General features: G+C 38.7%; 1 protein-coding gene across 1 annotated transcript; it reads right to left on the reverse strand.

The window, feature by feature from the left end:
* Positions 1 to 7,078: 7,078 nt before the first annotated feature.
* METAP2 (methionyl aminopeptidase 2) lies at positions 7,079 to 23,242 on the reverse strand. The gene is made up of 11 exons (XM_080344493.1): positions 23,021 to 23,242; positions 22,102 to 22,203; positions 18,713 to 18,778; positions 18,447 to 18,549; positions 14,589 to 14,750; positions 12,674 to 12,855; positions 12,495 to 12,589; positions 12,312 to 12,408; positions 11,695 to 11,798; positions 9,121 to 9,236; positions 7,079 to 7,876 (listed from the first exon to the last, which is right to left on the reverse strand). The coding sequence occupies exons 1-11, from the start codon at positions 23,199 to 23,201 to the stop codon at positions 7,624 to 7,626; spliced, it is 1,461 nt and encodes a 486-aa protein (XP_080200619.1). The 5' UTR covers positions 23,202 to 23,242; the 3' UTR covers positions 7,079 to 7,623.
* Positions 23,243 to 23,496: the final 254 nt, after the last annotated feature.

Below are 23,496 nucleotides of genomic sequence, written 5' to 3' on the forward strand. Positions count from 1 at the left end.
TCCAAAGCCAGTTAACTGTGTGTATGGTAAAAGTCTGAATTGTCATAACTATATATTTTTAAATGAAATGAAAGTACAGTATTGTACTTCTTTTACTTTTAATCTGTGTACAATGTTTATATACTTTTGTATTAGTTAAAGTACTCTCTACATTTGTTAGTAAAAGTTTTTATTGACAGCAAGTGACTAAGTACCTAGAATTTCAATACAGCTATTTTTTTAAGAAAAATATTGCTATTTGCATTTAACTCTTACCTCAGGCTGTTTTTTAAGCTGGTTTTGTATTTTGATAATCTTTTTAAATTGGTTTAGAAAAATGAATTACAATGGGCAACTGATGTTTCAATGGTTAATTTTCTAAATATGCTTGTGTACATTTTATAGTATAGTTCTAATGATATCATGATTCTTACTGTCTGCAGGAATTGCTCCTAAGTCTTAGAATATTAACATTCACCAGCAAGGAATGTTTTACATGTCAAGCAGTAACGGAACTTCTTGTAGGTAACTTTCTGTGTATTTTTCATGACTGAAGTGAAATTCTTTTGCAAGCTTCAAGGGGATTACACTAACGATGCCTTGATAGAATTTTGTGAAATCTGAAATTGAGGAATTAGAGCCTGTACTTATTTCCACGTAAGTATGTAAGAGGAGCGTTTAAAAGCACAAGAATGTATTTTCACCAAGCCTTCCATGTTTTGTTCTTGACAGGCCTGACATCTCAAGTGCCAAATTCAGAGTACTAACTTTGACAACCAGGGGCTTTTTATTCCAATAACTTAAAAAGCTTTATTAAAAAAAACCACCACCACAAACCAACCAAAAGTCAGCACAACAAGACCACAGGCACCGAACTGTCATTGCTACAGGAATGTGAGCACCCTCTGTTTTGCATTGGACAAGCTTACTCTAAATTCCAGCAAGCGTTGTCTGCTTCAGTGATCTCTAATGCAAACCTCTGCAAAGAAGCTGTATAATTTGTTAGAAAAGTATTTTCAATCTGACCGGTTTCATTAGCTACAACTGCTGTACCTTCTCCATGGTCCTACCACTAGCATTAACAGAACTGTGCATTGAGGAGAATCTAACAAGCGGGAATTATCAGTTGTTCTCCACCTGCAGTAGTTAATGCCAAATAAATTTTAATTGTGAAGTTATTTTGCATAAGTCCTATGCAAATTGTTACCTCATCTTCTGCAAAGTTTATACCTCAATAAAATGCCTTGATGTGGACAGAAAACTGCGCGTGTACTGGAATTAGTTCCTACGTGATCGTTTTTTTAATATATGTGTATGAATCTGTGTAACATGGATTAAGGCATTAGCTGTAAGCCTGTCACTGATTTAACAGCTGTTTTTATTCATGAGTTTTCCTACCTTTTCCATCTATATTTTTGAAAGATACCGTACTATAGCAAACATATAATGGCCTCAGATCTCAAACTTTACTTTGCCTTGTGCTCATCCTAATTCAATGCACAGCAGTCCAATATAAGAATGAGCTAATTCAGGTGTGCTTCTCAACAGCTTCTGCTTTGGTTCTTAGTACTTGCTGGTTCATGCAGCTAGCTCTGCACCCTTAAGCTAGAGTAAGGCTTAAGCACAGCGTGAGACTACGTGCTTATATTCTGCCTCACTTCACTCTAGTAAGTGAAGTAGAGCTCTAACTGGAGCCAAGGAAGGGGCAAGGTTCAGGACCAGTGACAAAACCAGCAGAAGGACCATGGCTGGCGCTGTAAGCCTGGGGAAACCAGACAGCTACTTGATCAAAGGCGACCCCTCCACTCTGGCAGCAGCTCCTCCTGGCGTTTGGGTTCCACACCTCACTAGCAGGAGTTCTGCAGAGCAGTAAAGCCAAGCGCCCAGCACGTTTTATCAGTGACGGGTACAGTTAGCTGGAGTGGTCTGGTACATCAGAAGAGACCCAGGGTAAACTCACCTGATGGTTCAGTGCTCCCTCTTTTGTCAGCAGGGAGGCTGGTCTGGTAGCTAAGTTACTTGCATGAAAGACTAACCACGTGAAAGCATCTTGAGAAGCCATAACCCCTGTATCCTGTCCTCTCTGCATTGATTTTAATCTGCATTCAGAAAATCAGGTTCAGGTTGAAGGTTCAGCGCCATTTCTGCCTTGCAACGGAGCAAAGTTACCTAAAGCTCCACACACTGCCCTCGCTGAATTCCCTCTCCTTGCACAAGCAAGCACTGCTTGTTGCAACTTGATAAACCAATTGTGCATTAATTATTTTTAATTAAAGGTTCAAGATCACCTCACACACAGGTTAGCACTCCATGCCTAGTAATTTGGCAGCCAACCACAGTGTGAACATTGCTCAGAATGGAAATATTGTCAGCAATTACTGTTTTACATGCGTTTTTGAGAGCACTTGCTGACTCCCTCAGTCCTTCAGGAGAGAGGCTGGATTTGTATCCCCACGTGCACCAGGGAAGGGGTACTGCACCATAACCAGTCCCCTCCCAGGTACATTTGAGGAGAGTGTACAAAACTTGATAGTGAAAAGTTTCTTCTGTTTCAGTGGAAGCATCTATTCCAGTCAGTGCCTGTTTCCTCTTGTCCTGTCACTGGGCACCACTGACAAGAGCCTGGCTCCATCTTTTTTACTTCCCCCATCCTGTGTTTACACACAGGGACAGGGTCCCCCTGAGTTTCCTTTCTCCAGGAAAGCTCAAGATCTACTAGGCAAAAGGTGTATTCTTCAACTGCTGACTAGTCTATGCAGGTTGTTTTCAAAGCACTGTAGCTTTGCAAAAGAAGAGAGAAGCCAGCATCAGTATAAAAGCAAAGCTAAAAGCTATTATGACTTGACCTCAGCTATGAGCTGGGTCGCTGTCGTGGCACAAACACAAATAAACTTTTGCTATGGAAATCTTTAAAGAGTCACAGCACAGTTATTATTGTTTCTTTTACTTTAAAAGTACTCAGACATTTCAAATTATGAAAACAGAACTGCCTCTTGATTCCCTGTAGAAAAAAATATAGAAAAATTTAATATAAAAACAACATCCTGCTTCGAAGCATGCTGTGCTTTTTCTCATTACATGGTCTTTATCTCTAAACATACCTTCATAAAACCACTTGGCAGAAACATTTTGTGAATGGACTTCACAACATACACTGCTTTTGTTTATGGACAGTTGATTGATGTTCCACAGAATGCCAAGTACTGACAAGCTGGAAGTGCAAAATCCTGGCAAATGATTAACTACAAAAAGCCAAACTCTCTTATTCCTTCCTGTAAGAAAAATATTTGAAGCATCACCTGTAAAAAATAAAAAATCAACAAATTCCATTCATATGTACACATCACATTATTAAGTTCCTGTGATACCATCTTACTCTTTTGTTGTATTTTAATATAAAATGGGTATTATTTTGATATAGTAAAGGTAACATGACACAAGGAGGTTGGAAGATGTGACAGCAGTTTTCCCTCCTTCCCTACATGCTCTTTTTCAGTCTCCTCTTTGACAAGTTAGAGTAACACTCACCCTTAAAACACCAGCTCCCTTGCAAACCAGGTTACTACTCAGCAGCTTCCACAAAGCTAATGCTAGACCAGCTTCCTTATTTCACAAGCCGGAGTCTGAAATAAGAGAGCACATCCCTATGGATATACCTTACACTTATACTTAGCTGTATTATACTGTATACTTATACACTTATACACACCTTATACTTAGCACCCAATTTATTCCTCTATTTAATAAAGTTCACCACTAAAAAAGGAAAAACCCAGCTCTATTAAGGTGGTATTTTTTAAGGTAACATGTCAAGTGCAAAGCTAAGGAAATCAATCATCAACACACAAGATGATGTTTTCAAACAAGACCTGTGACTTGGAATACTACTACCTCTGATTCAAGTAAAAGCAGTACAATCTATCTTTTAGAAGGAAAGCTCCTCTAGCTTTAACAATATTTTTTATTTTCAATTAAGTACTAGAGCTGCAAAAGCTTTGAGAAACAAAGACAACTAAAGTCATCCCTCCACACAAGACTTCCACTTCATGTCGGACAGGGCTTGTGTCCACCAGCCCCGTTTACCTCATTCCAGGCTACAGAGACGTTCACCACAGGCCTCCGGTGCAGTGGGCTCCTGGCCCAGCTCCAGCCAAGGGGCCACCCTGCCCGGGGAAGGGGCCAGGCGAGCCCCAGCACTCACCCCTGGCTGCAGGCAGTCACTGGAGGCTTCCACCTCAACTGTAATCATAGAATTGTTTTGGTCAGAAAACCTTTAAGATCATAGAGTCCAATCATTAACCTAGCACTGGCAAGTCCAGCCCAAACCATGTCCCTAAGAACCTCATCTATGCATCTTTTAAGCACCTCCAGGGTAGTGACTCCAGTGGTGGCTCCACCACTTCCCTGGGCAGCCTGTTCCAATGCCTGACAACCCTTTCCATGAAGAAATTTTTCCTGATATCCAATCTAAACCTTCCCTGGTGCAACTTGAGGCCATTTCCTCTTGTCCTATCACTTGTTACTTGGGAGAAGAGACCAACCCCCTCCATGCTACAACCTCCTTTCAGGTAGTTGTAGACAGCGATCAGGTCTCCCCTCAGCCTCCTTTTCTCCACACTGAACAGCCCCAGTTCCCTCAGCCACTCCTCATCAGGCTTGTGCTCCAAACCCTTCACCAACTTCATTGCCTTTCATCAGACATGCTCCAGGAGTGCTGCTAACGCAGTTGAACACAAGACAAAATGACTTTGCCGTCTTGCAGGCAGAGAACTAGTACAAAGCTCCATGAAATTAACAGAAGACTTATTAGGTTGAAGATTTACTTGAATAGGTGACAAAAACAAAAGACACAAAGCAACCGAACCAACCCAAACCTTGCATCTAAGAGGAGAGGCATGTTGAGTCTAAAATTAGCCTCCCCGTTAGGAAAATCTGAGGCCAAACCTTCATTAAAAGGACAGAGTATGAGGTCCAGCTGTACATTCTCTAGTGACATGTATGTCTCGAGGTCTGCATGAAGGTAAAACCCTGCAAAGCAGGTTCTGAAGTCTCCACTTGGGCATCTCTAATAAATGTAGTCTCTACAAAAAAATATTACTATTTCTGGTGCTGCACATACTCAAGAAACAAAATTATTCCCATCCTCTGGGTAACTGAGGAAGACAGACCTCAATAACCAGTTCCAAAATATTTGATACATTTTTGATTTTGTCAAAGGCCAAGCCACTACTGTCCAGTTATCAGACAGCACAGCCAGGAATTCATAACTGCACCTCCAGCAGTAGGAGAAAGGCAGCCTAAAGAGCAGGAAGGCAGCAATTCATTTTATTCTTTTAAAATGCAATGTGCAAGGAGGGGGAAATAGGCCTTGCCTTCTAGACCGACAGATGTAAATGCAGGATGGTCGGCAGCACAGGAAGCATCTATCTAGACAAACCCCATAAATTTGTGGCAACAAATAATCATGATGTTCTGCGAGTTACTTTTCCCAGGCATTTCCTCTGCAATCTGTTATGCACGATTATCAGCTTCCACATGCGAATTAGCAAACAGACAGTAAGTTTAAAAGTTTAAAAAACAGGCCATAGTCCAAAATAGTAGGATAAGATCAAATAAAAGTGATGAAAAAAATCACTGATGTGTAATACTAAGTGTTCTTGAAACAACCAAAAGCCTTAAGCTGTAGAAACAGTATCAAGTGCCACTGAGCTACCAACAGACTATCTTTCTAGAGGGAAAAATCTGGCATTAGCAGACAAGAGGCTGAGAACTGAAGCAGATTTGTCTTACTCGTTTCTAGCAGAATTTGCAGTAACCAGGCTTGTTAGAGAGGTAGATACGTAAGAAGCCACCCTGCTTGTAGCAAGTCAGAAAGTGCATCAGCTGTATGGTCCTGTCAGCATAAATAAAAATAGCAGCAGCTCATGTACCCAGCAGCCCTGTTCAGCACAGGCTCTTTCAAGTGCCAGTTTATCCTTTGCAGCGTACAAGGGTGCTGTACAGCAGCTACTGTTTGTTTGGAAGTTGAGACACGCATGCCCACACAGCTGCCTAAATTACTTAAAATTCGTTGCTGGGATGCCAAGACTCCCAAACAGCAACAACAGCAATAAACATTTCAGTATCCTATTTCATGAGTTTCTACAAGTTTAAACAGTACTAAATTTGAATAATACTTACAATTTGAAAAAAGCCACCAATATCTATTGTTTTTCAAACGTAGGCAGCACGTGAAAATGCTCCCCTCTAAACTGCAGCTCAGTTTTAAAGGACAAAAACGCAGCTTTTACCCAAAGACAGAGGGGGATATAACTGGTATTTCTATATTATTATGAACTCCTCTATAAACAAACACAGGCTGTGACTATAAAGGAGTAGGTGAAGAGTCTGTTTCCTAAGCCATTACACTTAAGGCACTGTTATTGACTTAATAAAGAAGCTGTAATTTTTGTTATCAGTAACTATGTAATATTTTAATATGCAAGACGTGAAGTAAATATGCAGCACTAAAAGATATACTGCACCTAGGCCTGCAGAACCGCAGCATTTCATTTACCTTTACAAATGAGGTCAGACAGTCAGATTCACTGCAGCAGGAAGACAGAGAATGACCTCTTATGGCAAGAAAACATCAAATACTTCAGGTTAGTTCACCCATGTGGAAGAACTTTTAACACTCCAAAATAAATCAATGTTTTTGTTATCCCCACAAATTGTCCAACCCAATGTGAACTTTAAGATGGGGAATCACATCAAGGAAAATTTTACTCTGTGCAAGAGGGTGCGCCAACAGCAAAGAATATGGAGAGAGGTATACTGACATTCACAGTCCTCTTCAGCCTGAAGCTGCATGAGCAGAGACCTCAAAATGCATTTTGACACCTTCCAATAAAACTCAAGTCTAAACTGAAGATGGGCACACTCAAAAATAAATCACACCATGCATCTTTACTGAAGGTGTCACATTCTGTCCCGCAAAAGAGTTGATGACTCTTTGGTCTGTATCTCAGCACTGACAAGACTATTCAAATAAGCACTTAAAGGGCAAGTTTCATATTAAGGGTAAGACAGGTCCAGTTTCAAGACAAGAAATGGCAAATCAAGTTTGCAAAATATTTAATAGAGCAGTTTCCCAGCAGACTCCTGACCAGAATTGTAACCAGACTTCTAAAAAGTATATGTATTTTTAGATCTGAAAATTTGTCTTTATTTTTTTTACAAAATGGATTCCAGGAAGTTTAAAAGGCAATATCATAGAGGACTTCGGCGCAGAAATCAGGTGTAGTCATTCAAAGCATTCAAGTAGGAATACGGTAATATAAATATTTGAAAAGCATCTTTTATCATAAACGTTCAAAACAAAATGTATAACTCATTCCAAACTAAAAATTGAGCTTTATAGCACGTATTTCCCTGAACAAAAAAAAAAAAAAAAGCAACTTTTGAAATATTTCTAAAGGCCTGAAAGCTTTTTCCTTGGTTAGTTATATTAGAAGACTTGCCTCTGATTAAATTCCTTCCTTTCCAAATACGGAAAGTATTACATCAGTCCACTGTTAAAACAGACAACATGTTGCAAATTAATTCTGGTATAGTATGTTCCAACGAAGCCTAGAGTATAAAGGTGCTGAGGTGGCTTTGAGTTTAGTAGTCATCTCCTCTGCTGACAACCTCCTTGCATGTTGGGCGCAACAGTATAGTGTGCTCAAACTGTGCCGTGTACGAGCCTTTAATGTCGCACAAGGGAGGGTATGGATCCACTATTCCCAAGTCACACAGGTTCTTCAATGCCATTAGGTATTTACTCTCTCCCAGGCGATCCAGCCATCTGCGGCAGAAGGCAAGAGTACCAAAGTTTTCATTGATAACGTTGAGCAAGTGTTTTGCTCTTGGAAGCCTGAAGGAAAAAGAAGAACATGTTTGAGAAGAGGTATCACCAGCAAGCATTCACTACAGACAAAAGCCAGACCAATGAAGAACAGGGTTAGATTTCAAGGTGTTTTAAGACTGCCCAGTCTTGGGATATCTTTCTACATCAATCAGGTGTTCTGTTCATGTAAGAAAATACGTTTTCTTCCCGCAAAAAGATATCCTTCAAAGCAAATCTGAATACTGCCCAATGCACTGGCCATCCATTTCAAATAGTTACACTGTGAACATTAGTGCCTCTAACTAGCCAGGCAAAATTGAAGGCAGTGACAGGCATCATGCTCTTAAATCATAAAAGGACAATTCATCTTACAAAGAAAAATATAATTCTTCCTGATCCAAAGTGGTTAACAATTGGAACTAATTTAGGCAAAAGCTCGGTGGTTTAAAACTCTGAAGTTTTACTTCCGAAGTCAAATACTTGGTAAGCTTTTTATTCATACTTCTTACAAAATGTAATCATAAAAATTAGAGATTTATAGATCTGCTAAGATATAAACTTATTTCCAAACATAAGCAGTTCCTTTCTAACCCTTCAGCTATTTCTTTGCCTCCCCCCGCCCCTTTTTTATATTACTAGGTTGTTCTATGGAAACAAAACGGAACTATCTGGAAAAGCATGTCTGCCTGCTATATTTCTAACCATAATAGTCTTCACTTCAGAAAATATGTTGCACTCCTAGAAATGCCAAAATGTAATCCCAGTGAAAACTGAAAATTCATAAACTATTTCATTTCACAGCAATACAATGAAACAAGAACTTAAATCCCACAAAATATCCAGATAAACAAAAGAGATTACATGAATAGCTTAATATATGCTGGGAACAGAACTCAGACAAAGATTGTGGCATACAACATACAGATGTTGATTTAAATATATATATATATATATACACATACACATACATTTAATACATAGACTAATATACAATCATAATCTCTATATTATTATTTTCAAATTACTGATGATAGGAAGTTCCGTAATTATGTATTTTCTCCATTGTCAGATTATTTGGAATAATTCCATATTGTTCCAAATTTACAATCAGCATATTTTGTAATGAGAACATTGCTACCACCACCCTTTGAGTCCTCCAGCAGCCTAATTAATTAATGAAGAACCTGCACTATATCAAATTTGAACCCTAAGAGGGTGGTAGCACTAGCACAATATACTAGCAAAAAAAAAAAACAGCGACAAAATCCAACCTTATGGGCACATGCCCAACATCGAAGTTCTTCATATAATGAGAACACTCCATATCATCATGAACGACACCTTTTCCTGTGCTACCAAAGGTTTCTATAGCATATACTTCACCTTCCTAAGGAGAAAAAAAAAAAAGGGAACATGTTGCAATATGAAAATAAGTGACATTGGGCCATTCTGATACAATGATCTCAGTATAACAAATTCTGAATACAAGTAATTAAATGTCAACAGATTCAATCATCAAGTCAAGGTAGAGAAAAATTCAACGTGGAGATTTCAGATAGCAAATTTACAGACAACTCCAACTCATCAGCTATTTACGTTAGTACCATTTTATTTGTTTCAAGCCATAAATATCAGCACATTTCTAGTCACAATTTCTCAAAGTCATTGCAGTTAAAACATTGTCAAAGCATACATCTAATATAGCTAAGAAACCATATTCTGCTGCAAAACATTTGCTAACTGGAAGTAATCCGTTGCTATTCAGATAGAAGTCCAAGGAAATTTATAGTTCAGACATAGCAAATAGATGTTGATTAGAGACTTACTGCACTGAAAAACCTTCTGCCCAATTTCTGCAAGAATTTTCTGGTAACAGCTGCTAGTATAAAACCTTAACCTGCTCATTTCCAGTTCACAAGATGAATTTCTTCAAGAAAGAAATGTGGTAATATATATCTGCAAGGGCATTATCAAAATTCTTGCCAAGAACATACTGAAATGCCATTATATAAACTCATTTCTGCGAAGTGCATTCACACACCCTCAATGGTAGGACTGTGAAAGGGACTTAAGACAGGACATAAAACATTAACAGCAGAAGCTGGGCTTTCCAGTTTACTAACCTTCTTTTAAAGTCACAACCCCAAAATAAGAAGTCATATGAAAAGGAGTAACACAGGCTTCAAATTCAAGACAAACTCTTAAAGATGTTCCTGAATATTCAACTACTTTCATTAAAAAGACAAAAACTCACAAACAACGCTACCAAAAAAATTCACTTTACACCCACTTTTTCAGGATCATCAGAGGTTCTGTTTCTCTTTATCACAAAAACCTCATTGGACTGCAGTTTGATACTATAATTAGCATAGCACAGTAAGAGCTTGGCTATGCTCCACATTCTTCATTGGCAAAACTGTCTTTAACAATGTAGGATGGTGTCCTGAGTAACCTACAGAAGCTGAAGAAATTAAAAGATGTCTTCTCCCCAGTGTCTGAATATTCAATTAAAACAATCTCAAAGCTCTTAAATCTTTAAGTAAGATTTCCTCAAAGAACATTTAAGTTTTATACTAGTAATATACTGATGATGGATGATATACAAGACCTAACCATTCACTAAGCTAAAACAAGACGGGCACACAAGCTTTTACACCTTCCTTTTCCAATCCTCTTAATCCCTTTGCACACTCCTATAAATAAGATGATAGTTAAAACTTTTGTAATTTTGTTCACATTGTTAACAAGGTGATGAACAAATATGGTACAAGTTTTGGGTGAAAACAATCTTGTCCAGACCAGACCTGTCCCTTATTCAGCTCTTAGAAGTGTTGCTTTATTTACTGACAGGCTTACTAGTGATCATTGCTGACCAGTGATCAGGCTTAGAATGAAATTGAAAGCTTCTTACTTCATTACCAATCTTTTAAATAAGCCTTCTTATCTTGTTAGAACACAAGCTTATATCAAAATGTTAAATCTAAAGCCTAAACCTATCAAAATGTGTAACCTAAATCTCAGGTTACGTATTTTAATGCTGCCTTTCCCATTGCTATAGTTTGCCACATCACGTACAGCAACTTCTCTTCCCCTGCTCCAAAATGGTTTTCAAAAATTTTTCATCTAGCCTCTCACAGTAACTAGAAATAAGCTTAATTATTTTGTATCTGCAAAGAAAAACTGCACTGGAAGCTTTTCAAGAAAAATACCTAACTGTACTTGCAAAAAGTCATCCACAGCTACAACATTAAAGGAATATTTCTCAAGAATTACATGAGCAAGAAAAGATCGTTATTTTGTCTTTTTAATTACAGAGTGAACAACCAAGGGAAGTGTGAATGACTGGTAAGTCTGAACACCTTTCAAGAAAACTCTAGTCACTCAAATTCAGCCCAAAATCTGAACTCCTGTCCTTTTCCCTGCTCCGAAGTGGAACACTCCAACACTCAATTTAAGTAATGCATACACATTGAGAAATAAATACGCCAAGAGTTTCCATAAGCATTACTAGGGCCATTCAGATTTCAAGGTTTTTATAGCTGTTGCTTTGTGTTGTGGTTTTTTTTTTTTCTTTTCTTTTTTTCAAATAAAGAACAAGGTTCCAAGGCTTCAATTTCAGCCAGTGTCAGACAGCAGAATACTTCAGGGCTAAATGGAGAAGCCACTGAGCTGAAACAAGAGGGATCACTCCTTTACAGGAACACTACAAAGTGCAGCAAAGTTTTTACTCTGTTGCTATTATCCACCAGAATCACAAATATTAAATGTTAGGACCACACAGAAAATATTATTTTTGCAGTGACAGCTGGGTAAACTTAAAAGAAAGATTTATGAACTCCATTTACCTCCATTCTTGTGGCTTCTCCTCCTTTCACAATGGGCACCGTTTTTCCAGCATGTATCCTGTACGGCCCAATCGAGTGTCCATTCAAATTGCGAATTGGTTTCACTTTAGAAGAAAACATTAATATTACAGGCAACTTCCTAACAAATGTTAAACCCTTTAAGGCAATTTGGTTTGTTAGTCCATACTGAAAGTGCTACAGTGACTCGTCATATTGCAAAGAACTAATCACAAAACTATCCACACATCTTGTACAAATTCTGGCCAAGACACAAGTTAGTTTTGCATGCTATATCAAAACTTCATTATTAAAGACTGGCAACTTCAACATTAATAAAAGCTTATTAATAAAGTCAAACAGCAGGTATCAAATTATTTGTACATTTTGAAACAGCTGTTTAGCCTTCAGCTTATCTGTTCAAGCTACAATACTTGCGAGGATAATCGAAGAACATTCCTCCAGAGGAACAGCAAGACAGCCAGAAACACGTATTTATGCAAGACTCACACCCTACTTCTAGTACAGTGGTCTTTTCAATATAATACAAACAAACCCATATTTGTACAAACATATATTACTCTACAAACAATTATCCTTATATAAAGAAAAGAACTTGCCTTGGTATGTTTTGCCATCAATTTCAACCTCGTAAGACTCCATAACTTCTTGTATGGCCTCCCCCACATCACAGAGACGTACATCTATCCCAGCACACTAAAAATAAAGTGCAAATATAAGCGGAAAATAATTGCAAAGTTTACTGTAGAAGACTTGGCAAATGACATACGTATTGATCATACCTTTATTCCAGTATTTGTGGCATCTTTTACAGCTTCTAATAGTCTGTCATATTTTGGATTGAATGTGACTGTAAAAGCACAGTCAATAATACGACCTGAAATTAGCAGAAGTTAATTAGCATAATAGTCTGTGCATTGAAGTATGTTCTCAAAGTTTTAATTCATAAATGAAAACTAACCACTAATATGTGTCCCGAAATCTATTTTGCAAATATCATCGTACTGCAGGACTGTTGGATCTCCAGCATTGGGAGTGTAGTGGGCGGCACAATTATTCAGAGAGCACCCAGTAGGAAAGGCAAGACCTGCATTTAAACCATTTTCCTTTATCAGCTTACGTGAGCAGTCTTCTAGTTTTTCACTAAAAGGCAGAGGGAAGAAGAAACAAAAGAACACAACAGTTGTCAATATTTCTTATAATGACTTCAAATAAATCAATGCAAGAACAAAACCTCAGAAAAAATATTCAAGCAAATGTTTTAATTTGATATCTTAAACTACTTGTATACTAGCTAGGAGGAGACCCTAGACTAGAAAACATAAGTACAACATCACAATCTTCAGTTCTTGGTGTCCTTTCTTCTACCCTTTCTTGGGCAAAACTGAGTATTTCACTAGTGTTTTTATTATAAATGTAACAAGCTACATGTTACAAGCTACATTTAACTGATTCTTCCTGAGCAGCAGGCTATACAACTAAAGTTCAGGCACATTAAATGCATTTTTTCAATTACTGAGATTTAAAAGGGAAAGAAAAAAAAAAGGGGAAAAAAAAGGAATAGTACAGTCCTCTCATTTACTAATTTTTTTTAATACAAAAAAGATTATTATTTTTTTTAATTTAAGCAATAACAGTGATAAAAGAAAACCTTATGAGACTAACATTTGTTCTTGGGTTTTGTCTATTCTCAAGCTGTTTGCTGCTAGAAAACTAAAGACACATGTCCACTAGTGCACACTCCTATAGTGGCACTGAATTACATAAACTGCAACTCCCAACAGTACACCATACTCTGATTTTATTTAAGAAAGCTATTCACTCAGAGCAAATTGAAAAAAGAAGAGAGTTTACTTTAGCAGGCGAGTCCCCATAACCTGAGGTACTTCAGGAAGAAAAGTCACGTTTTGAAAAAATTATTGCTTTTAACAGTCAAACTGTATAATTCAGTATGTCAGATTTGTTTCAGCCAGACTAGTGATTATTAAGGCAGTTGTTTCTTCCACTTTCCTGATGGTATATTGTTTCTTTCCATTATCCTCGAAGTTACCTTGGGGATCAGCTCTGATTAGCTTTCTTACTATCCTACTCTTGTTAGCACAGTCCTCAGTCATACCAGGCTCAAAGCACCTGATTTTGGAAGCTAAACTGTCCTGGATCAGTGTAGTACTTGGATAGCAGACAGTCACTCTAGATAAACTGAAGGACAGAAAAAGGAATAGTTGGAAGAATCAAGAGAATCAGTCCAGGCTAATTATTTCTTAAATCTTTACCTTAATCAAATTCATGTTTATCTTAACCCATTTGCTCAGTTATTTCTTATCAACTAAGAATAACACAAAGAAGCATTGTGTTTCTCCAGAAACATCAGTCAGTGAAGACTAAATATAGATAAAATCTTCCTGCCCTGGACTGACTACACAGCCATGCTGTTTTTACGCCTCCTTCTCAACTCCCAGCCTCAGACTACACCTGCAGTGCCCAGCCCAAAAACTTCACTGACAATTCTGGCATTTTATTATCACTATTGCTGCTTCTCTCAGCACCACTGCAGAACTTATGTGCAAGAGGAGTTGGGGCACAGAACACTAAAATCAAGCATGTGCTCAAAATAAGTGAACCTAACTGAAAGCTTAGTTTGAAATTCAGTATGACCCCAGGCCCTGGACAGCTACATAAGCTAATTATATGTTACAGGAGGAAACATAGAGGAAAAAATTTGGGATACTGGTTGCATACTTCAAATGGAAACCTCCCCCCTCAACACTCATGGCACAGCCAATTAAAGCACACAAAACTGAGACTAATTCCCCCCCCTGCTCTGGAGAAAGAAGAAAAATCTATAGTAGAGGTCCTTAAAAGATTGATGTCCTCACCAGATTTCTATCATTGTCATTCCAGGTTTTATCCAGCTCATAACGTATTTCCTCACTTGTCTGTGTGCCTCCGCAGCCTCTCGAAAATCATTCCAGATTTCCTCACTGGCTTGGTCTAGTGCTTTCTTTTCTTCACTGGTTATTCTCCAAGCAGCTGTTCGCCTTCAAAAATACATAAAGCATGTCATGAAGAGTTACTATAATTGCAGTAGTCATTACACCTTCTGTCTAAAGACTGCAAAGGGTGAATAAACCAGTCAGGTGTACGTTCCCTTGTGCAACAGAAAAGATCTCGATTTATACAATTTTGAGAATAAAGGAAGCCTATAAAAAACAACAACAAACCCCCCTCACAAACTATCATCATCACAGACTGGCACCTATAAAAAGCAGTAATATTGCAGCAAAAAATAATAATGTATATATAGAAATTTCACTCTGACCATGAACAATTTTATTCTGATTTTCCAAAGCCTTACCTCCCAGCCTCCCAAAAGCCCAGAGAAGCTGTGTGCTTGAAGGACGCATAAGACTTTACAAAAAGACAGAAAAGGCATATAAAGTGCATATCAAGGCCTGCAATTCTACCTTGAGTTTAGCAGGACGAATCACCGCAACATGCTCTGCTCATGCATAAAGTTTATTTTTTGCACAATCTTACTCATTCAGACAGTGCTCTAACTATATGGAGAAGAATCTCACTGTAGTGTAGCTACTTGGCCCAGAAACTGTTACTGACAGAGACAATAAGCTCCTTCAAAATTTAAGAGCTTGCAGTTCCATTCTCCAAATACTTGGGTAATAACTCCTAACACAGGGCATAGTAACTATGACACATGCCAGGAAGTTTCTTTCTAAATTTGCTGGACAGTGAACTAACATTCGTTCCAAGAGAATACCACTCATTTTAACTCTTCAGTAGGTTCATAGAACAAATACAAGAATAATTTTCAATACAAGACTAAATATATAATTAGTTTTGAATATGGGTTTTTATTAAACAAGAAACTATAGAACTAAAGTTCCAAGAAAACAAACAAAACAAAAAAAACCAACCCAAAAGTAATTTAGCCACTCCAGCAACTGTGAGAACTTAATTAAAAGACTACTCTTTTGACTACAAAGTAGAAATACCCTTCAAATGGCGAAGCTGGAGCACTGTAATGATGCAAAAATCCCTAGTGATAACTCAAAGAACTCCATATGCTATGCAGCACATCCTAGTAGGTGGGCCATAAAAGAAAAGGGATGATGGACAAGATGGACCAAAGATACTGTACTACACCAAAGTTTCCAAATTTAGAAATTATCTTTTACCTTTACATAAAGGAGCTGATTCTAAGCAAAAAATCAAATATGCAGAGCTAAAGGATTAATTTTTGAAATCCAGAAGTGTAACTACTTACCTGTTTCATAGACATGCAACTCGGTTCCACTCTAAGAGTTCCCTTCACAGCCAAAAACTAGGTATGAGTAAGCCAACAGACTATGCCCTGCGATTTTGCTGCATTTTGAACTAAGTATTTATACAGTGTTAAGAGGCCTGCAATCCTAAACCAGAGCTGAAAAGAGAAAGGAGGATTCCATAAAAGTTTTCAAAGGACGACCAGAGGGTCCAAATATTTTGATACCCTTTTGTTTGATTCCCTTGAACTTCAGGCTCCTTTTCAGATAAAGTAACAACAGTGCAAAGGGGAAATCCCATACTTACTTGTCTGACTCATCTTCTTGCTTCAATAGCAAGAATCCCACATACTGCTCTTACAGTTTGCCTTAACACTGGTAAATTCCACCAAAAAATAACCTCATGAGTAACAGGCTGCAACACCTGAGTGTCCTTACTTGGAAACTGGACTACTGCCAGCACCAGCATCGTGGCACAAGAAGATGGAAAAGGTGTAGTGCAGAAAAACAGTGGGGAGAGGGACTTAAGGAGCACTTCAGACTGCTGGGGATTGCAGCAGGGAACACCCTCTGGTAGCAAGAGCTGATGACAGAGCCTGGGCAGCTGCTCTGCCATCAGTCATGGACTTAAGTGCAAACTCCATCAAACTGGCAGGAAGCCATGTGACATCAAGAGTTCAGATCAGAAGTACAACTCTTAAAAAAAAATTCAAGGCAATACCCTACTAACCTCAGCATGAATAAAAGAAGTGGCATAAAAATGCTTCACCAAAATACAAAATGAAACTATTATTCAGAATAGGAAATATCCAAGTATTCATGTCAGCTACTAACATAAGTACGTACCTACTTATGTCAGGAAATGCTAAAGTAGCATGCTAAAGAGTTAACTGTTTAAACTAGAAACAAAACTAAGCATGTATTTGCTTAAGCAAATTACATAAAGAAACTATTTCAGGTTCCTTAGAAGAGTTTATTCTTGTTCCATAGCAGAACGCTCTTGTTTCAGAAAAGATGCCCCACTTAAATCCTGTTACCAAAGGTTTGGTTTTGTTGTTTTGCATGCATTTACATGTTTGGGGTTTTTTTCCCCTTTCAAATGAATAGTAGCAAACCCAGAGTAAAACATTTAATTTTCAATTGGCTGGATATGTAACAGAGGTGTAAAAATAGTGTGTCGTTTGTTAATAAACTATGAACATGCCTGAAATACTTATAATCTAATTTCTGGATTGCTTAAATCATGTCCTCCTGAATGTGGTTTATCTGCATATACAGACAAACACTTAACTCTTAAGCATGAAAGAATTACTCCTGCATCAGCTTGTCAAGACTACCCTGTGAAAGTCCTTCATCACCACACTAATATTGTGCATACAAACAAGGCAGCCATTTCTAAATAAATGCGAGCACACCTTGCAATCAAGTTGAATTTAAAAGAAAAGGTTTCCTCAAACCCAGATTTTAATCTCATAGAAATTATATAATATCATCTGTAAGTATCTGAACACAATTTATATGATGTACTAGACTCTTGACTATGTTGCTTACACTCTATGAAAAACAGGCATGACTTTAAACAACTAATAAGTGTTTCAAAGTAATTTGATTCTGTAAAAAAAGAGTAACTGAAAACTAAACAATGCTTTCAGAAATATAAACATTTATCTACTCACCTCCTCCTTTGGTTTAAACTATTTTGTCAGAGTTTTAATTCAGAATTTCCTGGAAAGTTTTCAGTAATACCTGGTCTTTTCATTCAGATATTAATGCAATTCAAGCTAATTCCACATCCCCCTCCAAGTAAAGCACGACCTCCCACAACACTGCATGTAGGAAACTAAGTCAAGCTGGTACATCCTAGTTCCTAACAAAGCATATGGAAATAGTAGTACTGTATGAAAACATAAGGATACAAGTGTCTGTTCCAGTAAACCACTAGAAGCTGCTGCTTGTTTAGTAAAATTGCACAATATTCCCATGCTACTCTGAATTATAAAAAATAGTTACGTTATAATAACTATATATTCATACAAACAAAGAGAAGCAAAGTGCAGAGTACACCATTTAGGCTTTTAAATTAAACTGTCTCATTCTCTGAGACAACAAGTTGACACCCATGTGCATCCAAACTGCAGCATAACAGTGTCACACCTCTCTGAATTTTAAACATTCACTCTGTTCTAGTTCAGACTGTATTTTTCTTATAAGCTGCTTACTGAAATACTGCTGGTCCCCTGGGTCTCAAGGTCCCCTTCCTCATGGCAATTCTGCTCATACAGGCTATACCTCAATTAAAAGGGTAGGGAAGAAAGAACATTTCTGGCCTAAAGACGTCTCTTCATTAAGTTCTTAGATGATCCAGTTGTATATTAAGATTTTTTGCAATTCAGCACATCCAGATGACAACATGTATATTTTAAAAATATTTTAAATACATTTTAAAACACTCACCCATCTTGTGTTGGTGGGTATTCACATTCTTCTCCCTTCGGGAATATATTGCTGGGAAATAGATCACATATTGGAATAGATGGTGGATCGGTCTGGACCTTAGCTGTTGAGTGTAATTTAAGAAAATTTTACATATGGTACACTGGAAATACTTAGCCTACAATACCAAAATGCACCCCAAAATTTGTTTTTGCTGCCAAGAACAGCACTTACACATGCTTATACCAAATATTCATGCAGTCTATATTTTTGTGCTTGATACCTACGTCCTTTCTTCTTTTTCTTCTTTTTCTTCTTTTTCCCCGTTGCTCCATCTCCTTCACCCTCTCCATCTACAGGAAAGAAAGTGCTCAGATGAATACAAAACAACCTTAAAGACCAAAAATGAGACACAAAATCATCCAGACTACCTGGAAATGCTTCTTTCACAGCAGAATTTAATGGATTAAAATAAGATAGCTAGAAGCTGCCACCAAACCATTAGCATTTTCAGTTCCTATACCAAACACAGACCTAAGAAAATACTTTGTAAAGCTGATGACTTAAATGTATCACCCAACAGAGGAAAAAAAGCGGCTCAGGGGAAGGCCCACTTCAAATTCCTCTATTCTCAACATACCCAAAAAGACGCCTGGGGAGCTGGGGGAGGGCATGAGAGAGAAATGTATTAGACACAACAGCTATCAAAAAGCTAGGACTTACTGCTTCAAACACACTTTGATGCTACAGCTAAAGGAACTTAAAGCATCTGGAAAGATTAAAAAAACCAAACAAGTAAAGATGACAGCACTTAGGTCAGGATGAGTTTAATCTGGACATTAACACGGAAAGTCACAACCAGCACAAGCAAAACTACTGCATGTGAGACATATCAGTGGGATGTTTTCAGAGAGCACAGCATGTTAGCACCAAGAATCAGCCACACCATGCTAGCTCACATTTTGGAGCTAGCGATAACCCCCATGGACTTAATGTTTGGCTACATCTAATGCTTAGTTACTTCACACACAATGAAGCCTTTATCTAATGTGATACCATCTCACTAAACCTTCTGGACCTCACCATAAGCACATTTCAAAATAGATAAGTACCAGATCATCCTTGTGGTCCTTCTATGAAGTACTAGTAATCTAGATTTAGAACATTTATTTTTATCTAAAGCAAAGAGTAAAACTGAATGAACTTTTAGAATTAAGTCAAAGCACTGCTGTTTTGAAGGAATTTATACAGAAACTTGTACTTGCTCATTTATTTAAAAACAAAACCAAACCAAAACACTGACCGGTTATTCCAGTCACTAGGTTTCAATCCTCTCATGATCGTCAGTGTCATCCACATTTTTAAGCCATAGTGACTGCTGTAATCCTGCAGCTAGGGCAAATTTCAGTAATGTCTCACCCCTGCTACTCCCCAGCTCATTTTGGCATTAAGAATCTTATTTTAAATGTTTGCAAAAAAACCTGCAAGTATAACTTGCACTACTAGTGTAACTGCAATATAGTTCAGCCTACCAGATTCTCCATCAATCCATATTTCACAGGCCAGCTGGAAAACCTTAACAGTGCATAAAAATTTCTTTAAAATGTGGTAACTTCACCACATTTCTCTTGACCTTGAGCTGTGCTCAAACCATGCATCAAAAAATGAATTAGACATGACTCCATTCACCAAATGATTTTTGGATTTTTATTTTTTTAAACACTAGGCCTAACCTGCCAAAAGAGCACAGCATTTCTTAAATGCTATCGCTGTTGCTATCTGCTTATTGTGGCTTTTTCATACATCGCTGCACGTGAATCTGCCAACTGCAAGCCAAACTAACCGGGCCTATGCTTCCACGTCCTTGAAGACTGCTGCAGACTAAATGTGCTGCCAGAAACATAACCTGAAGACAAACAGGGTACTATTGGTCAGCTGCAGTAGTTATCTAGCTGGCTGTGAAAACAATTTTAGCCAGAAAAGCAATTTAAGAGCTTTGCAAAACTGAAGCCCAACCTTATATCATTTTGGTATAGCTGTTTAATAACTTAGATAACATTTTTGCCTGATATTAGGCTATCAGGATGTTTTCACACTGCAATGGAAATCTGAAGAGCGCTTCCAAATATCTCCTGGATTTTAAAAGGTATACAGTCTCATTTCTGAGGCCACTCACTTATGGGCTTATCAAGGAAAAAAACACAAAGTAGGTACATATTTTATTGGTTTTAATCTAATGCACACCCTGTCTTAAGCAACACCCCTGAAACTACACAATTAAGACGGCGTGTGTCAAGACCCAGTACAAGCAAGAAAACAATGTCTTCAAAAAGCTTGCAGCAATTTATTTTTCTGCAAAAATATTATTGCTTTTCTAAGCACATATCCAAGTCTAACATGTGGAAAAAAAGATTATTATTTCAGTGGTAGCACCACTCATATTTTGTTTTACACTTTCCAATAGTGTAATACTAATTGCTAATACTGTAAAAAGCATAGAAGAACACAGCTCTTGATGTGTGACTAACAACATTACTTCTCCTGAGCTGGAACTAAAACGATTCTAATAATTTTCAAATATTTTTTTTCATGGTGTGAAGTTTTCACTATCCTCCTCATACTTCTTACTTTAGTTGTAACAATGGCAAAGCACATATTGTATTAATTATCTTTCAACTCCATAACCTGAAATATACCATAGAACAAATAATCCACCAGAAGATACTTCTAAGGAAAGCAATTGCATAAAACTGGATGCTAGATAGATAGATAGATAATGTTCGAAGATAAATTTATTTGTAATTTTATGTATCCCAGCACACTTATTTCATTTTTTAAAAAACTTAGATATCTAACTTATTAAATTAAATTCTAGAATTATGAATTCCAGCAATAGTCAACTATGAAGATTTCTAAGTAGAACAATAAAAATCACTGTAGAATGCTGAACCAACTTTAAATGCTAATTCACAAGATGGAAACTAAACTACTAACCTGAGAAATGTATTTTCTTAAATGTCCATGTCTATTGAGAATCACTCATCAAAAGAACTCAAAGACAGCATTTTTCCCTGCGTATTCCTACAGAAAAGATGCATCCAGCCTGGATTTCAATACTAGATGCTTCCAAGGCACTTGCTTACAACACTGGCTGCTTAGCACAAGCAATACACGAGGTGTATGACTTGCTTCTGTACTAACCTTCCCCTCCTTCATTTTTTATAAAAAACTAGGATTACAGATGAATAGGTTTCAAGTCACTGGTAAAGACTCTAAAGCCTTCTATTAATTAAAATACTCCCTTAAATTTTCTCTGTACTTTTTTTGTTCTAGAGACATTATTTGTAACATAAATTTATACTGACCATGGTAATGTGAGAATGTTTCATAGATTAACTTATCTGAAACTAAACTTTCCCCTACGGTAATAAGATCCTTGAAAACAAGAAGTTCTAACAAAGCTGTGATCCCTGATATTTATATATATATATATATATATATATATGCATGTCTGAGAGCTAAATTGTTGCCAAAAAAGTAAAAAATACATATAGTTGATTCTCAGCTCTCCCAAGCGAAAAAAACAAACCAAACCCATCTGTAAAGTTTGTTAAAACAGGAGTCCAGAAAGAAGTTGAAACTGGAAATGTCAAGAGAAAAGATAAGTTATACTTGCCTTCATCATCATCATCTTTTTCCTTCTCCTCCAGTGCTTGTTTATCCAATTGTTTTGCTACATCATCAAGAGTACCTTCCATTTCTTTATCTGTTTCTTGTCCTGTTTGTAAAATTAAAGTTTGACTTACAGTGAAAGGGCAGCTCCACATTAGTAAACAACAGTCCCCCAAACTTTGTAGAAATATTGTGTGGTATTCATCCTACAGATACCAGAGCACAGGTAACATTTTTTTTAAAGCAGTCCCAACGTGTAAGACTGTAGGGTGCTACAGTGACAGCTACTGTTACTGAAACTTGCATATAAAGGTAGCATTACCCAGACGCTTCTGGTCGCTTTTTTCCCTGCCAGGGTAACTAATTCGTCTTGCCATAGCAGCAGCCTGCTCTTGTGAGATAATATGGGCGTGAAGTAGATAATTATAAACGCACAGCATGATCATCACTAACTGCTGGCCTGCTAAAACAAACCCAAACCGTAGTTCCTTTACACAATTTGCCCAGACTTGCTCGGGCTCTCTGAGAGGTGTACAGAGACTCCACCACGCGGGGTGACTTTTACAGCAGCAGTCACACGCCTCTCCCCCACCCAGGGCATAGGAGGGGATGGGGGAAGCGGCGGCTTCTCCTGTGCACACCGGAGCAGGGAGGGCTCTCCTCGCCTCAGCTTCCCCGGAGCAGAACGACAGCTGCGCTCCCGGGCCCGCCAGCCCCTCCTGGCCGAGGGGATCCCCTCAGCACGCACAACCGCCACGGCCCGGGACAGCGGCCTCGGCGGCGCCCGCGGCCCGCACCACAAGACCCTTCAGCCACCCACAGCCACCCGCCGCCGCGTACGAGCCTCGGTGTACCGGCCCGCGGCACCTCAGCCCGCCCCGCCGGCCTGTCAGCGGAGAGTCCCGGCGCGGCCCGGCTCCTACCCGCGGGGCCCGCTTTGCCCTTCTTCTTCTTCTTGCGCTTCTTCTTGGCGCCATCCTCCGCGCCGAGCCCCGCCGCACCGCCCTCCGCGCCGTCCTTGTCCTCAGGATCCGGGGGCAGCTCGCCGTTGAGGTGCTTCTCCGCCTCGGCGGCAGCGCTGCCCGCCGACCCCACGCCCGCCATGTCGCCGCGGCCGCGCCGCCTCCCACACACGCTGCGAGACTGGCCCTGCGCTCTATGGTGAGCGCGGGGCACGCCGGGAAGGCTGGAGGACTCCAGCGGGAGGGAGGCGGAGCCTAGGGAGGGAAGCGGGGAGGGAGGGCAGCTCACAGCGCTTGGGTGGCACAAAACGCCTGCATATAACTGGATTTCAGTTTCGTCATTGGACTATGATCTGTTCAGCCTGCAGGAGACCGAGGGGAGACCTCATGGCGGCTACAGCTTCCTCACAAGAGGAGGAGGGGCAGGCACTGAACTC

This window comes from Nesoenas mayeri (assembly GCF_963082525.1).
Source record: "Nesoenas mayeri genome assembly, chromosome: 1".
Lineage (NCBI taxonomy): Eukaryota > Metazoa > Chordata > Aves > Columbiformes > Columbidae > Nesoenas > Nesoenas mayeri.

Coding starts and splice junctions, on each gene's coding strand:
- METAP2 (XM_080344493.1), bottom strand. CDS start 23,201: ATGGCGGGCGTGGGGTCGGCGGGCAGCGCTGCCGCCGAGGCGGAGAAG. Junction 22,204..23,020: donor GGGCAAAGCGGGCCCCGCGG/GTAGGAGCCGGG, acceptor TTTTACAAACAG/GACAAGAAACAGATAAAGAA. Junction 12,590..12,673: donor TTTCGGGACACATATTAGTG/GTTAGTTTTCAT, acceptor TGCTAATTTCAG/GTCGTATTATTGACTGTGCT.